The sequence below is a fragment of the Colobus angolensis genome, unplaced genomic scaffold (genome assembly GCF_000951035.1).
Source record: "Colobus angolensis palliatus isolate OR3802 unplaced genomic scaffold, Cang.pa_1.0 Scaffold183, whole genome shotgun sequence".
NCBI classification, from domain to species: domain Eukaryota; kingdom Metazoa; phylum Chordata; class Mammalia; order Primates; family Cercopithecidae; genus Colobus; species Colobus angolensis.
The window spans coordinates 4,143,575-4,162,836 of NW_012114966.1; the positions used below are offsets into that span (position 1 = coordinate 4,143,575).

General features: G+C 38.9%; 1 protein-coding gene across 2 annotated transcripts in view; it reads left to right on the plus strand.

Annotated features, from left to right (window-relative positions):
- KCTD16 (potassium channel tetramerization domain containing 16) overlaps window positions 1-18,628 on the plus strand; it is a 337,796-nt gene extending 319,168 nt beyond the window's left edge. For both annotated transcript variants that reach the window (XM_011939760.1, XM_011939761.1), the window contains one exon: window positions 14,877-18,628. In XM_011939760.1, coding sequence (XP_011795150.1) covers window positions 14,877-15,331 — 455 coding nt within the window. In that variant the 3' untranslated portion in view covers window positions 15,332-18,628. The remainder of the gene's footprint in view (window positions 1-14,876) is intronic.
- The last annotated feature ends 634 nt before the right edge of the window (window positions 18,629-19,262 follow it).

Here is a 19,262-nt window from a genome sequence, read left to right on the forward strand (position 1 = left end):
GCTAATTTTTTGCATTTTTAGTAAAGACAAGGTTTCATTGTGTTAGCCAGGATGGTGTCAATCTCCTGACCTCGTGATCTGCCTGCATCGGCCTCCCAAAGTGCCGGGATTACAGGCGTGAGCCACCGCACCTGGCCACAGGTCTTCTTTCTTTCCCTTGCATATGCTATCTTGTGTTTCTACCACAGGACCTTTGCATCTAGTGTTCCTTTTCCCTGTAAAGATTTCTATTAAATACATGATCTTCACAGGTTGGCTTCTTTTGGATACTAGTCTCAATCAAAATGTCAATTTCCCTGGCCATGGCATCTGAACACTATCTATTAAACTGCAATCTTCTCAACCAACTCACTCCACTACATACTCTGTTTTATTTTTCTTCATAGGCCTCATCGCTACTTGACATTTTATGTTTTTGAGGCAGAGTTTCACTCTGTCACCCAAGCTGGAGTGCAGTGGCACAATCTCAACTCACTGCAGCCTCTGCCTCCTGGGTTCAAGTGATTCTTGTGCCTCAGCCTTCTGAGTAGCTGGGATTGCAGGCATACGCCACCACACCCAGCTAATTTTTGTATATTTAATAGAGATTGGGTTTCTCCATGTTGGCCAGGCTAGTCTAAAACTCCTGACCTGAGGTGGTCCACTCTCCTTGGCCTCCCAGAGTCTTGTGATAACAGGCATAAGTCATTGCACCAGGCCCATCTTTCTTACTAGAATGTAAAATCCCTGTGGCCAGCTGTGTAACCATTGCCTAGAGAGTGTATGGCAGAGATCAATCAAATGTTAGTTTAGTGCTTAGTGAATGAATGTGAAGATCAAATGGAGTGCAATTAATAAAAAATGGTCTATAATCTAGTAAGCATTATTATACAAATACCAGATACCATGATTTCTCTTCTTCTGTTAAGCCATGGCTCTTCTCAAATCTTTGTCAGAATGAAAAGAACATAATCTTCAGCCAGGAACTCTCTTTCAAGTGAGATCTTACCTTCCAGGAACTTAAATAACTTATAGTGTAATGAAAGTCAAGATTAGCACAAGAGTAGAATTAAATTTCTTACAAAAAAATGTAAGATACTGTGCATTTATTTTGCTAAGGTCAGTTTTCTGTTTTGCACCAGGCTATGCTGCATAATTGTATGGATGCATGCATGTCACAAAGAATTATTGAACAAAGGGATCTTTATGGAATTACAGGAGAAGCATGGAAAAAGGGAATTTCAAATAGTGTTTACAAGAAGAGAGACCAAGACTGATGGCCTTGGATGTTCTACAGGCTCACAATTCCAAAATTGGACTCATCACCTTTATCCTCTTCCCATACCCCTACTCCCCAGCCTCTTTCCCTTCCCAGATCACCTACCTCAGACAATGAAAGCACCATGCACCCACCAGCTGCCCAAGCTAGACATCTCTGGGACCACTCTGCACACTTCTCTCCTCTCCTCACTGATATCTGTAACTTCTACCTCCTGAATGCTGTGGAATCTGGCTTCTTCTTTCCATTTTCAGTACCAGTACCCTTGGCTATTGTTTCCTCTCCCCTGACTGTTTTAACAATATCCTAACTGGTCCTTGACTCCTCTGTCCTTTCTTATAGCAATTCATTCTCCACTCTTTCTAGACACACTAATGATCTGGTCACTCTGCTGTGGCTCCTCATGTCCTCTTTAACAGGGAGACAAGACTCCATGTCTCACTTTGGCCACCCTCACACTCACTCTTTAGCCACCAGTCAACTACTGTTAGCTCCCCAAAGGCAGTATGTTTTCTTTCACCCCGGCCACAGAGCACACTATTTTGAATGTCTCATACAATATTTATGGGTCTGTTTTCCCTTGACTCACCTTTATTTAATTAACACTTTTGTCTAAAGCCAGATGCCGCTTCCTCCAGAAAGACTGCTAGAACTTCCCCCGCTCTCCAGAGTCACACTGGGTGCCCTAGTTTTGCAGCCTTAAGAATGATACTTTGTTTTCTTATAATACTATTCTGGTGTTTCATCATTTGTTTTCCAGATTCTGCTTGGGAATTGATTCCGTTTTCATGGCCTACCCTGGCATTTTTCATTTTACCTTTTTTTCTCTGTCTTTTCTCTTCCATTACTAACTCCTTCTTTGCTTCCTTTACTGTCTCACATTTGCTCTCATAATTGTTATTATGGTACTAGTATTTGTAGTTGCATTTCTTTGTCTTCGGGTTTTCATTGCCCTCACTGCCGTCACTCTCCTCACTTCCTTTGTCTCTACATCACTCTGTGACTCCCATCACTTTGGGCCACATTCATCAATATTACAGTTTTTAAACTGAATGATTTAATATTTGCCAGCTAATCAATCTGAAGAAGATTTTGCACCACTTTTGAGTTTTCAACTAAAAATTTTACCATCTCTTTCAGGAATTCTCATTGCCATTGGAGTCATCATGATTTGATGAGAAAGAGAAAATTTTCTCCCTGGTTAAGATGGGAGAGAAGAAGGGAGAAAAGTCCAGCCACCAGACCTATTATTATTATTATTATTTAGAATCATTCTCTTTTGGTTTCTTAAAAAACAAAAATCCTTTTCATTAATTTTTCCAAATGTTAGCAAATGAGAGTATATTACCCAGTGACAATTACATCAATGCAGATAGAAGAATATATTTAAAAAAACAAAAAACAGAGACATCTCTCAGTCTGGCTTCCAATGGTTACCACAATGACCATACTATTTATGTTCCATGCCCTCTGGTCTTGAAGTTCTTAGTGCGAATTTACGTTAAGTGGCACACCCTTGCTTTCACTGGTCACTGACTATATCTGTCAACACTTGAAAGCCTGTGTTAAGTGAATAAACCATGAAGATAATAGTGGATTCCATACTTGATGGGTGTTTTTCCCAATCAGAGGGAATCAAGCAATCTTGTGATGTTATGCATTTGTGTGAAATTAATGTGATTTAACAATCAAAGACAAATCATATATAAAGGAATAGCAATCAACTGTTATCACAATGCACAATTTATCCCCTCTTTTAAAAATTGTACTGTTCTTAGAGTCACTGCAGGTCAAATATGGCAATCTTTGTCAATGAGCCAAGAGGAGGAGACTTTTATATTATGGACTTGTGCATCAGTGGTGTTTTCCTAAATATTATCAATCTATGCAAATGGGATTAATTCTTTGGTAGAAAGCCCATGTTGAGGATACAAAATAGAGATATTAGTTAAGTGATATGAAGGTGGGTTTTGAGTAGACTGCCTATTGAAAGACAAGCAGAAGAAGCAAGGTATTATTTATATAGTTATCTCTATTGAATTTGCCTTTTATTTTAAGTGTTTACATACTGTGGATAATATTAAACATGCCAATGTAGGTATCAAAAGCAATCAATTATCTTCTAAAAACTTATCATTCAATGGGCATTGAGTATTTTCTAGGCACTGTGGTCATGCTGTGGACAAATCATATCATTCAATTCTCACTCTGCTATTAGAGAAGCATTGTTATTTCCAACATTTTTTAATGAAGAAGCTGCAAGTTACCAGCAGAGCTGATTCCTATTTCTTTGATTCAAAGCCCAAGCTCTGAGCCACTCACTGGGCTTTAGTGCCTGCTTTTCTATGGAAATTCTGGGGTCACACTGACAGAGTCTTCATCACAGCTCCACTTCTGAAAGACTTGGGTTAGTTGCTGACCTACCTGTGCCTATTAGCTTTTCTGAAAACTGTGCATGACAAGAGAGTCTGATTCATAGGAACATTATAAATCTCAAATAAGCTTCTGTAAGGAAAGTGCTTAGAACACAACTGACATGTAGTAAACATTCAATATAAAGATGTCTATTATTTTTACATAATACCAACATAGGCTCTGCCTATATGGGAAAAACATTTAGTTAGCTCAATCTTTGCTCCATTTAAAAATCCTCATTAAAGGAATAATGACTTCTTAGTAGCTAGTCAGCAGAGATACATGTTCAGGCAGAGCTGCTAAATTTTGTCAGTCTTTCTATTCTGTTATCATGTGAAGATAGTATGGTGAAAACGAGGCGTTCTTTCCATTTCGTGAAAAGTGAAATGACAACTCAATTTCCTTCATCTACTTTCACCGGGCTTCTTTTGGAAGTTATTGTGAATATAATGGCTGGGTCTTTGCCCAATACATTCCTGTCAGAAAGGCACCATTTTTCTGGAGCATTACAACATAAGTGATGGAACAGGCACTAATCTTGAAGTTGGATCTACCAAAAATTAAATCCTACTTTGACCTTTTACTAGTTTTCTGAGCCATGAGAAAATTAGTAAAATTGTATGAAATTAAGTTTCCTCATCAATAAAATAGGAATATTTATTTGAAAGCAGCGGTTCTTAGCTGGAGGCAATTTTACCCCTAGGGGACAGTTGGCAATATCTGGAGACATTTTTAGTAGCCTCAACTGAGGAGGGGAGGTGCTAATGGCAATAAATGGATAGAGGCCACAGATGCCGCCGTACCTCCTACGTTGCACAGGATGGTCCCCACAAGGAATGATTGTGCCCAAATGTCAATAGCGCCCTGACTTAGAGCGTTGTTAGAATAAGATAAAATGTAAAGCACTTACTGTCACACATGACATGTGATAGGTGCTCATGTTCATTAATCCAGCAAGTTCCCCTTCTTCTTCTTCTTCTTCTGCTGCTGCTGCTGCTGCTGCTGCTGCTTCTGCTTCTGCTTCTGCTTCTTCTTCTGCTTCTGCTGCTGCTTCTTCTTCTTCTTCTCCCCTTCCCCTTCTCTTCCTCCTCCTCCTCTTCCTCCTCCTCCTCTTCCTCCTCCTTTTTCTTCTTTCTGCCACTTGCTAGGCATTGATCACTAATGTGAGTTTCTAGGTTTCCCTCTCTGTTGGGCCCGAGTACTGTGATAAACTAATTCACACTGAGATGTCTGAGATTTATTCTTCTCCCAAAAATATATGCAGTTTAAAAAGAAAGTCTTTTAGATCTTGATTATGAGTAAATCCCTGTGATGGAAGGTCACCCATTCTGGCATCTGGGAGCATTTGTTCTTCTCTAGCTACCTATTTGCCTTAGGAGGTAGGCATTAAGCATCGCAATTTTTACCTCCCTTTGCTGATTGCAAGGATTCAATGAAGCAATACAAGTAAAATGTGTGGCATAGGATAGGTGTTTGATAAATGTAGATCGGTCTTATCACATACATAGTCTCTTTCTTTCTCTCTTTCTCTCTCGCCTTACTGGACATTAGGCATGTGATCATATTTCAGGAATCTTCTTTCTCCAGAGTACCCTGTCCTGTGTTTATCTTCACTGTATTCAACAATGGACTCTTTTTCAGAGCTTTTTAATTCCTTTTCCCAGATGACAGATTGTCCAGATGTGAAACACTATCCAGCTGATTTTGCTGTATTTACTTTCTGCCCAAGTGGCTTTGCACCTTCCCAGCTGTATATCTGACACCCTTTCTTTCTCCAAGCTGTGTTTCCTCATTGTAAAATGAGGGCCACTTGTGGCCTCTCAGGTCTCTTCTGGGTCTCACACGATTCTCTTTTCAAACCACTGCTGCAGTCATGTGGGTCTGCCAGCACTTAAATTCTGCATGAGCATCCTGATTGGTCTTATCATGGCCGTGCTTCTCATGCATTCTACATTTTCTGGTCAACCCTCACTTCTTCCAAGTAGTTTATGACTCATAAATGTTTTAAGATAGTTCTTTTCCACCTGCGTTTCTCACAAAATTCACAGGGTTCTGTAGCTCTTGAACAATTGCTCTGAATTTAACTTTTTTTTTTTAACCAGGAAGATTAATAGAAGTTTAAGTTTGCATTTGCCAATAAACCATAGATTGTTGTAGATTGGTTACTCTTGTCACCCAGGCTGGAGTGCAATGGTGCGATCTCTGGTCACTTCAACCTCCACCTCCCAGGTTCAAGTGATTCTCCAGCTTCAGCCTCCCAAGTAGATGGGATTACAGGTGTCCACCACCATGCCTGGCTAATTTTTGTATTTTTAGTGGAAACGGGGTTTCACCACGTTGGTCAGACTGGTCTCGAACTCCCAGCCTCAGGTGATCCTCCTGCCTCAGCCTCCCAAAGTGCTGGGATTCAGGCATAAGCCAGCCTGCCTGGCCATATATTTTTCCCTGTTGGAGGAGATATCACATACTGGTTGGTTGTTGAGTATTCATTAAGCAATATTAGCAAATATTATATCTTAATTCACTAGCAAGGGTTTTTTTTTTTTTTTCATGAGCTAATTAAGTGCACACTTCACACATTGGTGATTGCTACCAAGGAAGCCCTGGTAGAACTGAGTAATGGTGGAAGGATACAAAATGTCCCACACATCAGGAAGAGAACCCCTGACACTGTATCCTTCAGGTAGTCCTTTTCAATTATTTTCAATGGGCAGAGGGAAGGGAACTTAAATTTTATGTATAAATATAATGATAAAAGACCTAAGAAAGCCTGAGCTTTTAAGTTGTTCAAATAGCTGGTTACTTTTAGAAGTTATTGAAGGGCTGGAATCACTGGGACAGTCATGTTTAACGTCAATATTTAAACTCTTTCACTCTGTTAATACTTGTAAATATCTCTCAGAAAATTTTCATGTTTGGATATTGTGTGCACTAAATAAAAAGCAGATGCTTTGTATTTAAAAAGATCTGAGTTTTAATTCTCACCACTTGTCAACTTTATAACTTTGGATCAGATAATTAACCACTTTTAGCTACAGTTTCTTCTTACATGAAAAGAAAAGAATAGCATCCTAATTGACTAATGAGATTATTACTAATTCACCATTCACTAACAGGATTATTGTGAAGATAAAATTATGTAAAGTGCTGAACACAATAACAAGACACAGGGAGTTCTCAATAAATAATATCTATTATTAGAATTTCACCAAGTTTCTGGTTTGGAAGAGTTCACTGTTACCTTATTCACTTTTGGAATCACAATGCACAATAGGTAGCAAGGGAGCTACAGTACATCTTTTGAGGTGTTAGTCAAATATGTTGGGACTGGTATAGCAAAGCGATTACCATTCCAGAGAAGAAACAGGTTACCTACAAAGTAGCTTAGCAATAGTAATAGTAATAGTACCTGTCCCCTAAAGCATTGACCAGTATTAGTGCTAGACTTGCATAGGTGCTCAGAGGATAAAAAGGGTACATTAAACAGATAGTAAGTGCATTTACATGAATATAATGTAGTGTTCAGGACTCTGGTTATAACATAAAATTTACTCCCAATAGATTAAACCAAAAGATAAAATCATAAACCTAGGAATTGGGCCCATTTAAATACTGCTAGATGTAGGTCTCTGTCTCTTCACTATTTCCCAGCTTTGCCTGTCTCACTTGGCTTCTTTCTGACTGAAAGTCCTCCCATTAGGTATGGAAGATGGCAATTGGGCTCACATACCCCTAGCTTGGCAACCTCCCAAATCATAGAGCACATATGACCCACCGTATTTCACAAGAACAGTCCCAATGAGGACTTGGATTCACCCGTCCTGAGTCTCATGCACTTACCTGAATCGCCCACTATGGTCAGGGGGTGGGGAGTACTCTGTTCAAATATGGGGGTGCCGTGTGTGCCCCTCTGAGAAGTACCACCACCATGGTTGACAGTCATTTAAGGGCAATGTGAAATAGGGAAAGGGAGAGAAGGAGGCTTTTACTGGAAGAATGGAACACACAAACTCTGTAGTTAATACATATACATTTCATTTTAAGAGACAAAAGATGCCGAGATATTGATTGTGAGGAGCTGCAGGCTTTGAGAGACTTGTTCCAATTTACAAAAAAAGTCAGTGAAAAGAAAAATGAAAAAGGAAGTCTCTAGGATGAAGAGGACCAAGTAGGAAAAGGGGTCAGGATGAGCTGCAAAACCTGAAGTAGGCAAACAAATATGTTTTGGGCAGAAGTAATCAAGTGTGATCTTAGCCCAAAACAGCTGAGACTAAGATGAGGAAATAAAATGAGGAAGAAAGCAAGAAAAAAACAAAAATAACTTGGAAAGTGGAATACATGTGTCATCAAGGAACACTTAAAAGAGCAAGGCAGTTACACAAATCATCGCATTGCTCTAAAATCTAACAGTGGAAGCTCCGGAGCTGAGAGGGTATGCCTGATCATTATCAAATAGGGAAATTATATAAATAGGAGCCATGGGCTAAATGGTTAAGGAAGTTAATTTTTTACCTAATTGTTCAATGCTTTAGGGATGTTTATACTAATAAATTACTGAGTGATGGTCAATTTATATGTATACACATGTATTATATATATATAATATACACACATTTTATGTATAATGTATATTTTATATATATAACACTATATATATATATATATATAAAATAAATGTAAAACACTTTTAAAGTTCTTGATAGGCCTGTAGATTTTGCCATTTTCCTCTCTGGGTCAGCATGTTTTTGTCATATGTACGTTGACTGTCTAGCAATATGCCTACATATTTTCCATTCTAATGTCTTTTACATGTCAGAATTTTCAATCCATTTTTCTTTTTGGGTGAAAGGTTTACTCTGTCACACACACGTTCACACATTCTAAACTAAACTTTGCTTTCTGTACATAACAGGCTTCCTCTCCCATTCATTTATCATGCAGCTATTCAATGAGCATCTGCTACTATACGCCCTGGCATGTTGATCTGTGTGTGCCCTGGAGCATACTCTGGAATTCAGAAGGAAACAAGCACATCCCTTACGGTCTAGTGCGGAAAACAGACATTAAGCCAATAAACCTAGAAACCCACCCATGTTTATACATTATGGTGCTGTGAAAGCAAAGGGCAGGAGGTTGAGGCTAGCTTGAAAGTAGAAAGATGCATGGCTGGTAAAGGGAAGATCACACACAAAACCTTGAAGTATAAAAAATGGCTGGCAGGGCAGGAGCTGAACTGAGGTGATTTTTTTTTTTTTTTTAATTTTCATTTCCCAGCTTGTGCAGTAGAGCACACATTCCTGCAGGTCAAGAGTGTCTTTCATTTCTTTTGCGTCCCTCGCAGGGAGCGTCCTGGTTGTTAAGGTGTTGTCTCTCAGAGCCAAACACATCCCTTTATACTCTATTTGTGATGCCAGGACTGGGATTTGGGTTAACCACGCACACTAACTACACTTTTCCTTTGCCTAGCTGGCTTTCTGTTAGGCTCTGTCAATAGGGAGTGCTAGAAGTAGACACTAAAACATGGGAAGAATTCCTTGCTTGCTCCTATCAGCGTCAACTCAGCTTTTGTTTACTCCAAAAGCAGTTGGTTCCAGTTTCCCTTTTTTCCCCTCTATAATCCCCAGAGCCAGGCTGCTTCAGAGACACCAGCACCAGCAGGCCACATGCCCTCTTCAGATGTCTGGGTCCAACCTCCACACAATGCCTCCTCTAAGATTTAAGGTTCTAATAACTGCATCTTCTTTTACTTGTCTCCTTAGACTTAAGGATGGTAACCACCTCGTGTAGCCACTATCTTTGTCTCTTTACTACTACCTGTTTGCATTTTCACTTCTCCCATATCTGTCTAACCAATACTTATGTTAAATTCTCCCTGTTCAGGTAACTGGTGGGGTGCCTGTGTTCCTGACTGACTCTGATGGATGCATGGATAGTTTAACTGTCTGTTCTTGCCCATACTAACCACTCTCAGCAGAAGCTCCCACTGGGCCCCTCCAAGGCCAACTGTTCATGAGTAAAAAAAGTCAACTGCAAGCAAGAAGCGATGATTGTCAAGCTTGAAGACAAACTTTTTTCAGAAGCTCTCATAGCCTGCCTGTTCCCGATCTCTCAGTATGCAATATCTTTTTCAAGGTTAGCAGAATTATAAAAACATCAATTTGGCCATTATTGACTTTTCAACTGGGATACCAAGAAAGCCTTTCAGCAGCCTCGATAAATTAAATCTGGCCACCTAGCTCCCAGACTGGCAGGCTCCTACATCATTGACAGAGAAGACAGGGAAAAGCAGTTTTCCCAGCTGTTGCAGTAAATGATGTGCATTGTGCTCACAGCCATTAGCAGGTGGAAAATTTGAAGTGTGGGTACATTGCAGAGCTGCCTCTTTTAAAAATGCATAAGCACTTTGTGAGTTTGCTAAGTCATGTTTCACTCAGCTCAGTTTGAATTTTTCATAGAGGAGAAATATTCTGTAGTCTTTCCTGTTTAAGTTCTTCTTTATCAGTAAGAACTGACACAGTGAGGTCTATAGTGGAAGGGGGCCAAGTCTAATCATACCATTTGCTTGATTAGTCCTCAGTTTTTCTAAGTTGTAAAATGCTTGAAGATTTAGGGCTTTAAGGACTTAATATAACTGAGTTTCCTGCCTCTCCCTGTTTAATCCAAAATGCAAATTCTTTCCCATTCTGGATTTGAGTTTATTTGATGTGTTTTCAAGTAAATTTTTATCCTGAAGAGCTCATCCATTTGTGAAATTTTAAGCATTGCACTGTAAAGACTCCTTTTTCTCCAGAAACATCCCCTGTTCACATACCATGTGCCACACACAGTATGTGCTTGTGGTCACTCACTCACCATTCCTATGCTGAGGCAGACATTACTAAGTACTGAATACACATTTTCCTGATGCATCCAGCTGTAACATCAGTGTCATTACGAATGTGATATTCCAGCTAGACCTAAGAATTAGTTGTGTAGTGTACTGATGGAAACATTATAATTATACAGCAAGCCCCTGACTTGTTTCCTTCATATGGAATAGTGTCAGGATTGTAGTAGAACAAAGATGTATAACTAAATGGAATACTTATTGTGCCCCAAATTATGAAACATCCTTTACATTAGCTACCTCATTTAATTTTCTTCAAAGCCCTGTGAAGAGAATACTATTAACAGCCTTATTCTTCAGATGAGTAAACTGAGGCTCAGAGAGTTTAACTAATTTATGTAAGGTCTCATAGGTGACAAATTGTGAAGCCTGACTCTGGCGCCTGAGACCTGCACTGCCATGTTATCAACTTGATACAATTCAACATATGTGTTCAGCTCATTCATTGATTATTCATCAAACATTTATCAAGCCGCTCTTATGCAGCAGGCACCAAGAATCATATTCAACAAATTCAGCAATGACTTATTAAAAAACAAGGTAGAGCTATTAGGCTTTCTGACCAGCAACTAGATAATAACTCTCCAAACAGGCAATAGATTTCCTGCTTTTTTAATATCAATAAATCAGACTTTTCTTGGAATGAAATGGTTTTCTTCCCACATCTGGCTAATCAATTGTAACCTATTTTCTCCCCAAATGGAGAGAATTATTCCAGCCAGTATTGAAACCTCAGCAAATTGGAAGCAAAATACGTTGCAATTTGAAATACCAAGGTATTTATGAGATCGTTATTTGCTATAATTGGGGGGGATTCTAGAATACTTTGTGTTACAGAACTGACCTTTCATAGATCTTTCCGTACTTTCCAAGACTTGTAAGCACATCACAGTGGGACTGCAAGGTCAAAGGGGTCTGGAGCTTACATGTGTCATTTCTGTGTTCTGATTTAAAACCTCTTTGCTTGTAATTAGGTTCTTGGGAAGAGGGTAGTGAGGCAGACAGTGCTCCTAGAAAAGATATGGGGTGGTTATCTTCTCACGTTTGATTGTTTTTCAAACTTCGTAACGACTCTTCATGTAGGACTACCTTTGGGCTGTAGTACTATTAATCCTGTAATATTGGATGAGCTGGATGGGGCCGTTCCGATCCTATCTTTCTTTTTTGGTTTAATATAATATATAGACTTCAGAAGCCATCTCATAAATTATCTTGCCAAAATAAATGGCAAGTAAAACAGTCAAATGTTCTCATAAAATCTTGAAACACGGCAGCATGACAACCTCCACTAGAATTAAGTTGTTCAATTTCCCTTTGATAATGATAGTGCCCAGTAGAAAGCAATACTTCTGTTTGATAGCAGGAGGATCCCACATGGCATTTAAATACATGATCATCCCAGCAGTTCAGGGAGGAAATAACTGCATCATTGCCAGGTTCCTGGCTTGGCACATAGTGAGGACTTCATGCAATTTTCCACGTGAATATACAGAAATCCTTCACATGATGGTGTTTGTGTTGTTAAAATAACTTTTGGAAGACTGGGTGTGGTGGCTCACACCTACAATCCCAGCACTTTGGGAGGCCGAGGCAGGCAGATCACTTGAGGTCAGGAGTTCAAGACACACTTGACCATAGTGAAACCCCCTCTCTACTGAACATACCAAAAAATTAGCTGGGCCTGGTGGCAGGTGCCTGTAGTCCCTGCTACTCAAGAGGCTGAGGCAGGAGAATTGCTTGAACCTAGGAGGTGGAGGTTGCAGTGAACTGAGATCATAGCAGCACTGCACTCCAACCTGGGCGATAGAGCAAGACTCTGTCTCAAAAATAACAACAACAACAACAACAAAACCCAAACAAAACCTTTGTAGAAGACTCAAGTTTTCTTCTGGGTCCATTGAATGAAATGACTTAACCATGGGGAAGGTGATTGACTCTTGGACAAAAAGACACAGCAATTGCTTCTCTACTGGTTCAGCAGGGTTTATGGCCAAAATATTTTGTAATCTTGCTTTAAGGTAATAGGTGTATCCCAGCATGTATTTCTTCTCTTCTTCCTTTTTGTATTTCCCCTCTCCCTCTTCTTTCTTTTTGTAAAAGCTAAATTCAATTTCTGCACTTTTTCAAAAAGGTTTAAAACCAGATTGTCTCTGGTTTGATGTGATTACTTTTCTTCAGCGCAATTCGATGGAACCATTTCTCAGTTAAGTCATTTTGGTATAGGGGTTGCCGAGTTTGGGGAAGCAGAAGCAGATTCTGCCTAGTGAAGGTAAAAAATGATGCCCTCAAAATGTATGCTGGCAGACAGAAACCATTTTCTATTACTGATATTTTCAGTCACCAGCTGGTATATGTTGAACAGTTTCTGTATTGCATGGAAAATGTATAATAGCATGAGATAACTAGAACAATACTGCTATTGTGATTCCTTTTGGCTAATTGGATTGTTGCATTTAGTTTAACGGCTTTATAAACACAATGATTACTCAGTCACATTTTAGAAAGTGACTTGAAAGAGTGGGTATAATTTAGGAATACTTCTGGAGTTGTGATTTATAGAAACTTTTGTTTTACTTTCTCTTTAAAAATTGTATGGAGATAAGTAGGTATATATGTTTAAATCATTTAGTGTGTAAAGAACAGGCATTATACAAGAAGATAGGACATAACTTTCCTAATAGTTTTCATTCTAAGTTTTCTCTACTTTGACTGTGTTAGAAATGGCAATAGAGTAAGATCCTATATAATGTGACCTATGATTCATGAGAATAAGATATGGTGTAAACCAAAATGGAGTCTCCTTTAAAACTATATAAAGGTACTACATTACCCTTGTCCTCAATATCATAAAGGAATTTGTTCTCTTTATTTTTATGGATTAAGTACAAAGAATTATAGAAGTGCCCAGCATGTAATAAATGATCAGTAAATAGTATTAAGTTTATGACTCCAGGAAGACTGTGGCTGTTCAGAGGGTGGAAGTGGGGGGCAGTAATTTATTTTTAGGAAGTTGTTTTGTGCCATGATTGTGGACTTTTTTTTTCTTCTTCTTCTTCTGGTTCATGGAGCCACTGTGCATCTGCAACATTGCTTTGCCTTCAAATTGCTAAATGCAGTGTTATGAATCAAGACTCAGAAGAATGGGAGAAGAGGGACTCACATTGGCTTAAAAAATGACACAGAATATAGTTTATCATATAAATGAAAAGTTCACTGGCAAGACTAGCTTCAGGTGTGGCTAGATCCAGGTACTTAAAAGTTATAATATGGCCTTTTATTGAATTTCTGCATTGTTCCTTGGTGTATTTGCTCTATTACAACAGCAGATACTTCACTATGCTCATATTAAAGAGCTCATGGCCTAGTAGCTAATATGATATATAACCATGTGTAATACGTGGTATAATAGAGGAACTTACAAAGTAGAACTATAATTCAGAGAGGAGAAAAAAGCAAATATGTCTGAGGAGAGGTTAACAAGAAATTCAGAGAAATTATAACCTGAAAATTGTTTTGAAGTAGAAGCAAAGATTTTACTAACAAGGATACTGAATAAAATAGTTAATTGGTATGGTTATGGCCCTTGGAAGATCTGTATTCAAATCTCAGCTCTGCCACTTTCAAATTGTACAAACTCTGGCAAGTTTCTTAAACTCTTGGGGTCTTAGTTTCCTTGTATGGAGACTGAAATTGAAACTACTGAGTTAACAGAGTTTTCGTTAAGGACCAAGGAGCTGAGGGATACCCAGATAGGGACAGGCACAGAGTCAGTCCCCCTTCCCTGGTTACTGTCATTCTGCTTGGATAGCGTCCTCCTGTCGTACCTGACTGCTGTCACTTGGAGCTTTCCATCAGCTATGGGAAATCGGCCAGCTTTTATTGAGAGTTTACTGTGAGAGAGATACTGCATTAAGAACTTTGACTTATCTAACTCCTTCCTATAACTCCAGATAGTAGGAAAATTATTACCCTCAAACCATAGATGAGGAAACTGACTCTGAAAATCTAAGGAATGTGCCAAGGTGACAAGCTTAATAAATGATGTTAGCTAGGTATTTCTGACTCCTGTGCTCATGGGCTCAAGCATTATCCTATATTTCCTCTTATATAGCATGCCATCATTAATTTCCTCCCCTCGTGGACTTGGCTTTTGGGTGCTCCTGTTGCAGCCCACCCTGGGTACCACCCCACTTTTTCTAAAAGCATGGTTCCGTGGTGCTTCTCTTATGTGTGTTTGTGTGTATATCCAAGTGCTATACTGCTACTCCAACTGACCTGGCTGGCATTAATCCTTTGGGTCCTGTGCTTTCTTTTCAGGTGAGCCTTCCAGATGGTCACCCTCACACTGCGATTGCTGCTGCAAGAATGGCAAAGGTGACAAAGAAGGGGAGAGTGGCACGTCTTGCAATGACCTCTCCACATCTAGCTGCGACAGTCAGTCTGAGGCCAGCTCTCCCCAGGAGACGGTCATCTGTGGTCCCGTGACACGCCAGACCAACATCCAGACTCTGGACCGTCCCATCAAGAAGGGCCCTGTCCAGCTGATCCAACAGTCAGAGATGCGACGGAAAAGCGACTTACTCCGGACTCTGACTTCAGGCTCCAGGGAATCGAACATGAGCAGCAAAAAAAAAGCTGTTAAAGAAAAGCTGTCAATTGAGGAGGAGCTGGAGAAATGTATCCAGGATTTCCTAAAAATCAAAATTCCAGATCGGTTTCCCGAGAGAAAACATCCTTGGCAATCTGAACTTTTACGGAAGTATCATCTATAAGGGAGGGCTGGGGGTGGGAAAAGAAAAAAAAGAAGTCTTCATTTTGAAATTAACCTCCTAAAAGGAATTCATATTTTAAAGGAAAAAATACAACTAATGATGCACATTTCTTAGAACACAATAGTCCATTGATATACTACTGCCTACTTTACCTAGTTCACCTTAACATGTAAATCCACAGGGTAGATTTCTTTCTAGATGTGGAAGTACAAGAAAATCTTTTTTAGTTATTTGTTTGTTTACTTGGTCCCATGTGCTAAGTATCTTATATAAAATGAGAGCTTATACATAAAAGTAGCTGAGCTACATAAAAGTAGCTGAGAGGCCTTGGGAATCGTTTATCCCAAACCGGGTTTTTTTCTCTCATCTTCTACCTCCCTCCTTTGAATGAGGGTATGGTAAAAAAGGATCTGGCCCAATGGCATAAGTTTGGAATTTTAAATTTTGCTTTTTCCTTTTGTTTATGGGGTAAGGGGGGGAATGGCAGATTTATATGACTTTTCACTCAAATCTATATGTGCCAGTTTATATTGACTCCGTATGCATGAGTATTTGTGCAACATAAGCACAACTAAGTATGTATATACACACTACGCACACAATGCCAGGGCCTAGACATCCCAAGGGCTGTACTCCTGCTCCCAGCAGCCCTCTCTTAGAACATTTCAGATGGATGAGCTTCTGACTCTTTCTTAAAATTCTTTTGGGAAGATTTCCCAACCTTTCTTCACAACGCTTTCTAACATCAAATGACCCTCATCATCAACAAATTGTATTCCTTATTTTGAAATTAATACCCTCAGGCTCCATTTTACTGCTTTGCTCTTTGTCTGCATTAAGAGAGGATGACGAGAGCTGGTCAAACATTCTTTGTGTTAAAAAATCAAACATTCATATTCGCAAAATTTTCTGCTAAATGACCCCATACTCAGCCTTCTCTACCCTGAACTAAATTATCACCTTTCTCTCCATGTTTTCAGAGTTCTTACTGCCCACAGTTTAATGGTGTGGTCTTTCCACGTAATCCACGTTAAGTTCTGTGTTCCTGTGTTGTTGTGGAACTAAGAACAACACACAGTACTCGAATAAGGGTCCGGCCTTTTGTTTGTTTTAGAGAAAGTTGTATTCCACATACAACCTAATAATTTCTTATAAAAATTTTAAACTACGAAGCTACATTTTTACTTGCTGGTAGCCTTTTTTGTTTGCCTTTGGGATTCGGGGTTTGGCTGTGCCCATGCTAGGGTTTAGCTGTGTCATTTTTATGATGTCTGTAACAACCCAACAAGGTAACTGAAGCTCCAAAGTTAAGGTTTCAGATTTCTAAATGAAACAATCTTTTTCAGTTACATCCTGACCGGTATTGACACAGCCAAAAAGAAACCGTTAATAGCCATCCATCCATGTAACTCTGTATTTTACTAAGGTACCAACAGCTCTTTCATAGACTTGTGCTACATGAAGGTTAAAAGACCAGTTTTTATTTTCAGCATTCCTCATGCATTTCAGTGGTAACCAAAAATTGATTTGTCAATTATTAATTGTGTGCCAAGCACTCTTAATTTGTTTTATTGCGTGTGTGTGCATGTGTGTATGTGTATCACAGGTAATAAAGGCAATTGGATGATATCTGTAGGAAGAAAACAATGACTAATTTCTTCCTTTTGAAATCTTTCATTGATGCACATGTATTATGTAAGAGGTTCTGTCTTGATTTCTGTTCTTAGTGATGATTAGTATATGAATATTTTTCTGAATTTTTGTAATTCTCGCCTTCACACTTGGATGACAGGCTCAGCTAAGGTTTCCTTGTCCTGAAGGTTTGAATGGAGTTTAAAGTTTTACATAAGTGAAAAAGAAAGTATATCTTGGGAGCTGAGTTGTCAAGAGAATTATAATTTATGAATTTAAGTGATGTTCTTTTCTGTATTAATATATTAGCAGATATTTGATCTTAACTACAACATAGCTTTGTTTGTAAAGCCTACCAGTATGTCTTCATTCTTTTCGATGTTTCTTGATAGCACATGAAAATACCATCATCCTAATAACAGAAGATCTTGCAAAGAATCATAGAGCTTAATGGGTCAAGAAGTTGAGTTTGGGGAAAATATCCTGAAACTCACTTTGGTCATATGATAATTGTGTTGTCACTGGAAGTGCTGTCAAAGACTTTGGTGTCTAACTAAAATGGCCAAAGTTCCAACTTCCTTAAATTTCAGACCTGGCTGTAATGGCCTCAAGATAGAGAGGCCATTTCAGGATATGGCCTCATAAGAATTAAAGAATTAAGATGATAGTCAACCCAATATTTCTACTACATTCTTTAAACAAGAAATTAAACACTGCCAAAGGAGTGTTAATGGCAGTGTTCTTCTGACCTCTGACCTGTCACCAGTTTTCTCTGCTCTGACATTCCTTATATACCCAGTGAACAAAGCTAGAATAGAAAACCTGTTTAAAACAATCATAACAGCAATATTTTTTATTTGGGGCCACCTCTCGGCTGGCACCCATCCCATGGTAAAATATTCAAGTAACTAAGACAATAGCATGGCGTTTATTTGTGTGAGTGTTGGTATAGAGATGAACATAGGCCTGGCCAGTAAAAGGCTCTGAGGAGGCTTAAAGTACCTAGTTTGAGTGGAGTTATCAAGTGAGGTTCAGGTAGCCTGCAACATTGGAAATGAGTTCTGGGTAAGTGAGTTATAAGAGTACATGCTCTAGTAACTCTGGTAGTCACTGTGACTCGGGCATGTTTCCCTGAAGTTAAAATAGTTTTTAGAACTTTTTGTTTAATTCTGAACAAAAAAATATGTGCTTTGCTTCTAGAACATTGGTTATGACAAGGGCCATAAATTGCTAATATAAAGAAATTAGTAGTATCAAATGGATACAATGAATGGGGAATCACATGCATGGAGGCCCAACTTAGATTGCCTTCTGGGAAATCCCACTAAAATCCAGTGAGCTTGGGAAGATCATTCTCTAAAGGTATGTGAGTCGTCTAAAGTCAGAAATGTATTTACAAAGTCCTTCTACCCACTATCAAAAATGAACTGATCCACATTCAGCAGGAAAAGGGGAAGACAGGAATATAAAACTACTAGATCATATGGTAGTGTGATTTTCTTTCCCCCGCTAGGAAAAAATGCACTGAAATGCTGTCAAAAAATAATGAAGTGAAGTGGCTTCCAATATATGCACTGATGTTATCCTTTGTATTTATAGGCATAGTTATCTTACTGAATATGCATGCACGGTGAATTAAAATAAAAGGGGAAACAATGCACAAATAGTAAGTTTTCCCTTTGCTCTTTATTCCTTCATAGTTGTATCTATTCCAACCAATTCATTTTGGGGGAACACATTTATTAAAGGGTGCTGACATGGAACTTTTCTCTTTTCAGTTAGCCTTGTTCGATTCAGAGGAACCTTTATCCATAGGCACAGGTGTGTTGCTTGTTCTGGACCCCATTACTTCCTGTGCTTCTGGATTACTTTTGCTTTCCTGGGCTTTAGATTCTTCTCTGAGCATCCTTCGTTGGTGTCAGACAAAACATGCTCCAATGAGACAAAAGGAAGGCATGTATGATGTTTTGCAAAATTACTTGACACCAGCTCCCACAATGGGAACCAAATTTTGATTCTTATACATTTCCCTTTGTTGCAATTCCAGGCTTCCAACTTTGTATCTACTATAGTGTGGATCTGTGAATTTGAGTGCTGGTATTTTCTGCCACTATATACCATGCCATGGAATTTGACTAGCCTTAGTCTTCTAGATGATCTTTACTAGAATTAATAAGATTCTTTCTGTGAATTTTTAGGAAGAATGACACACCAGTTTTCAAAAGAAAAACGAAGGGAGTTCATTTTTCCTTATGGTGACTCTTTGGCAGATAAACATTTTTGCCAATTTGCATGCTGG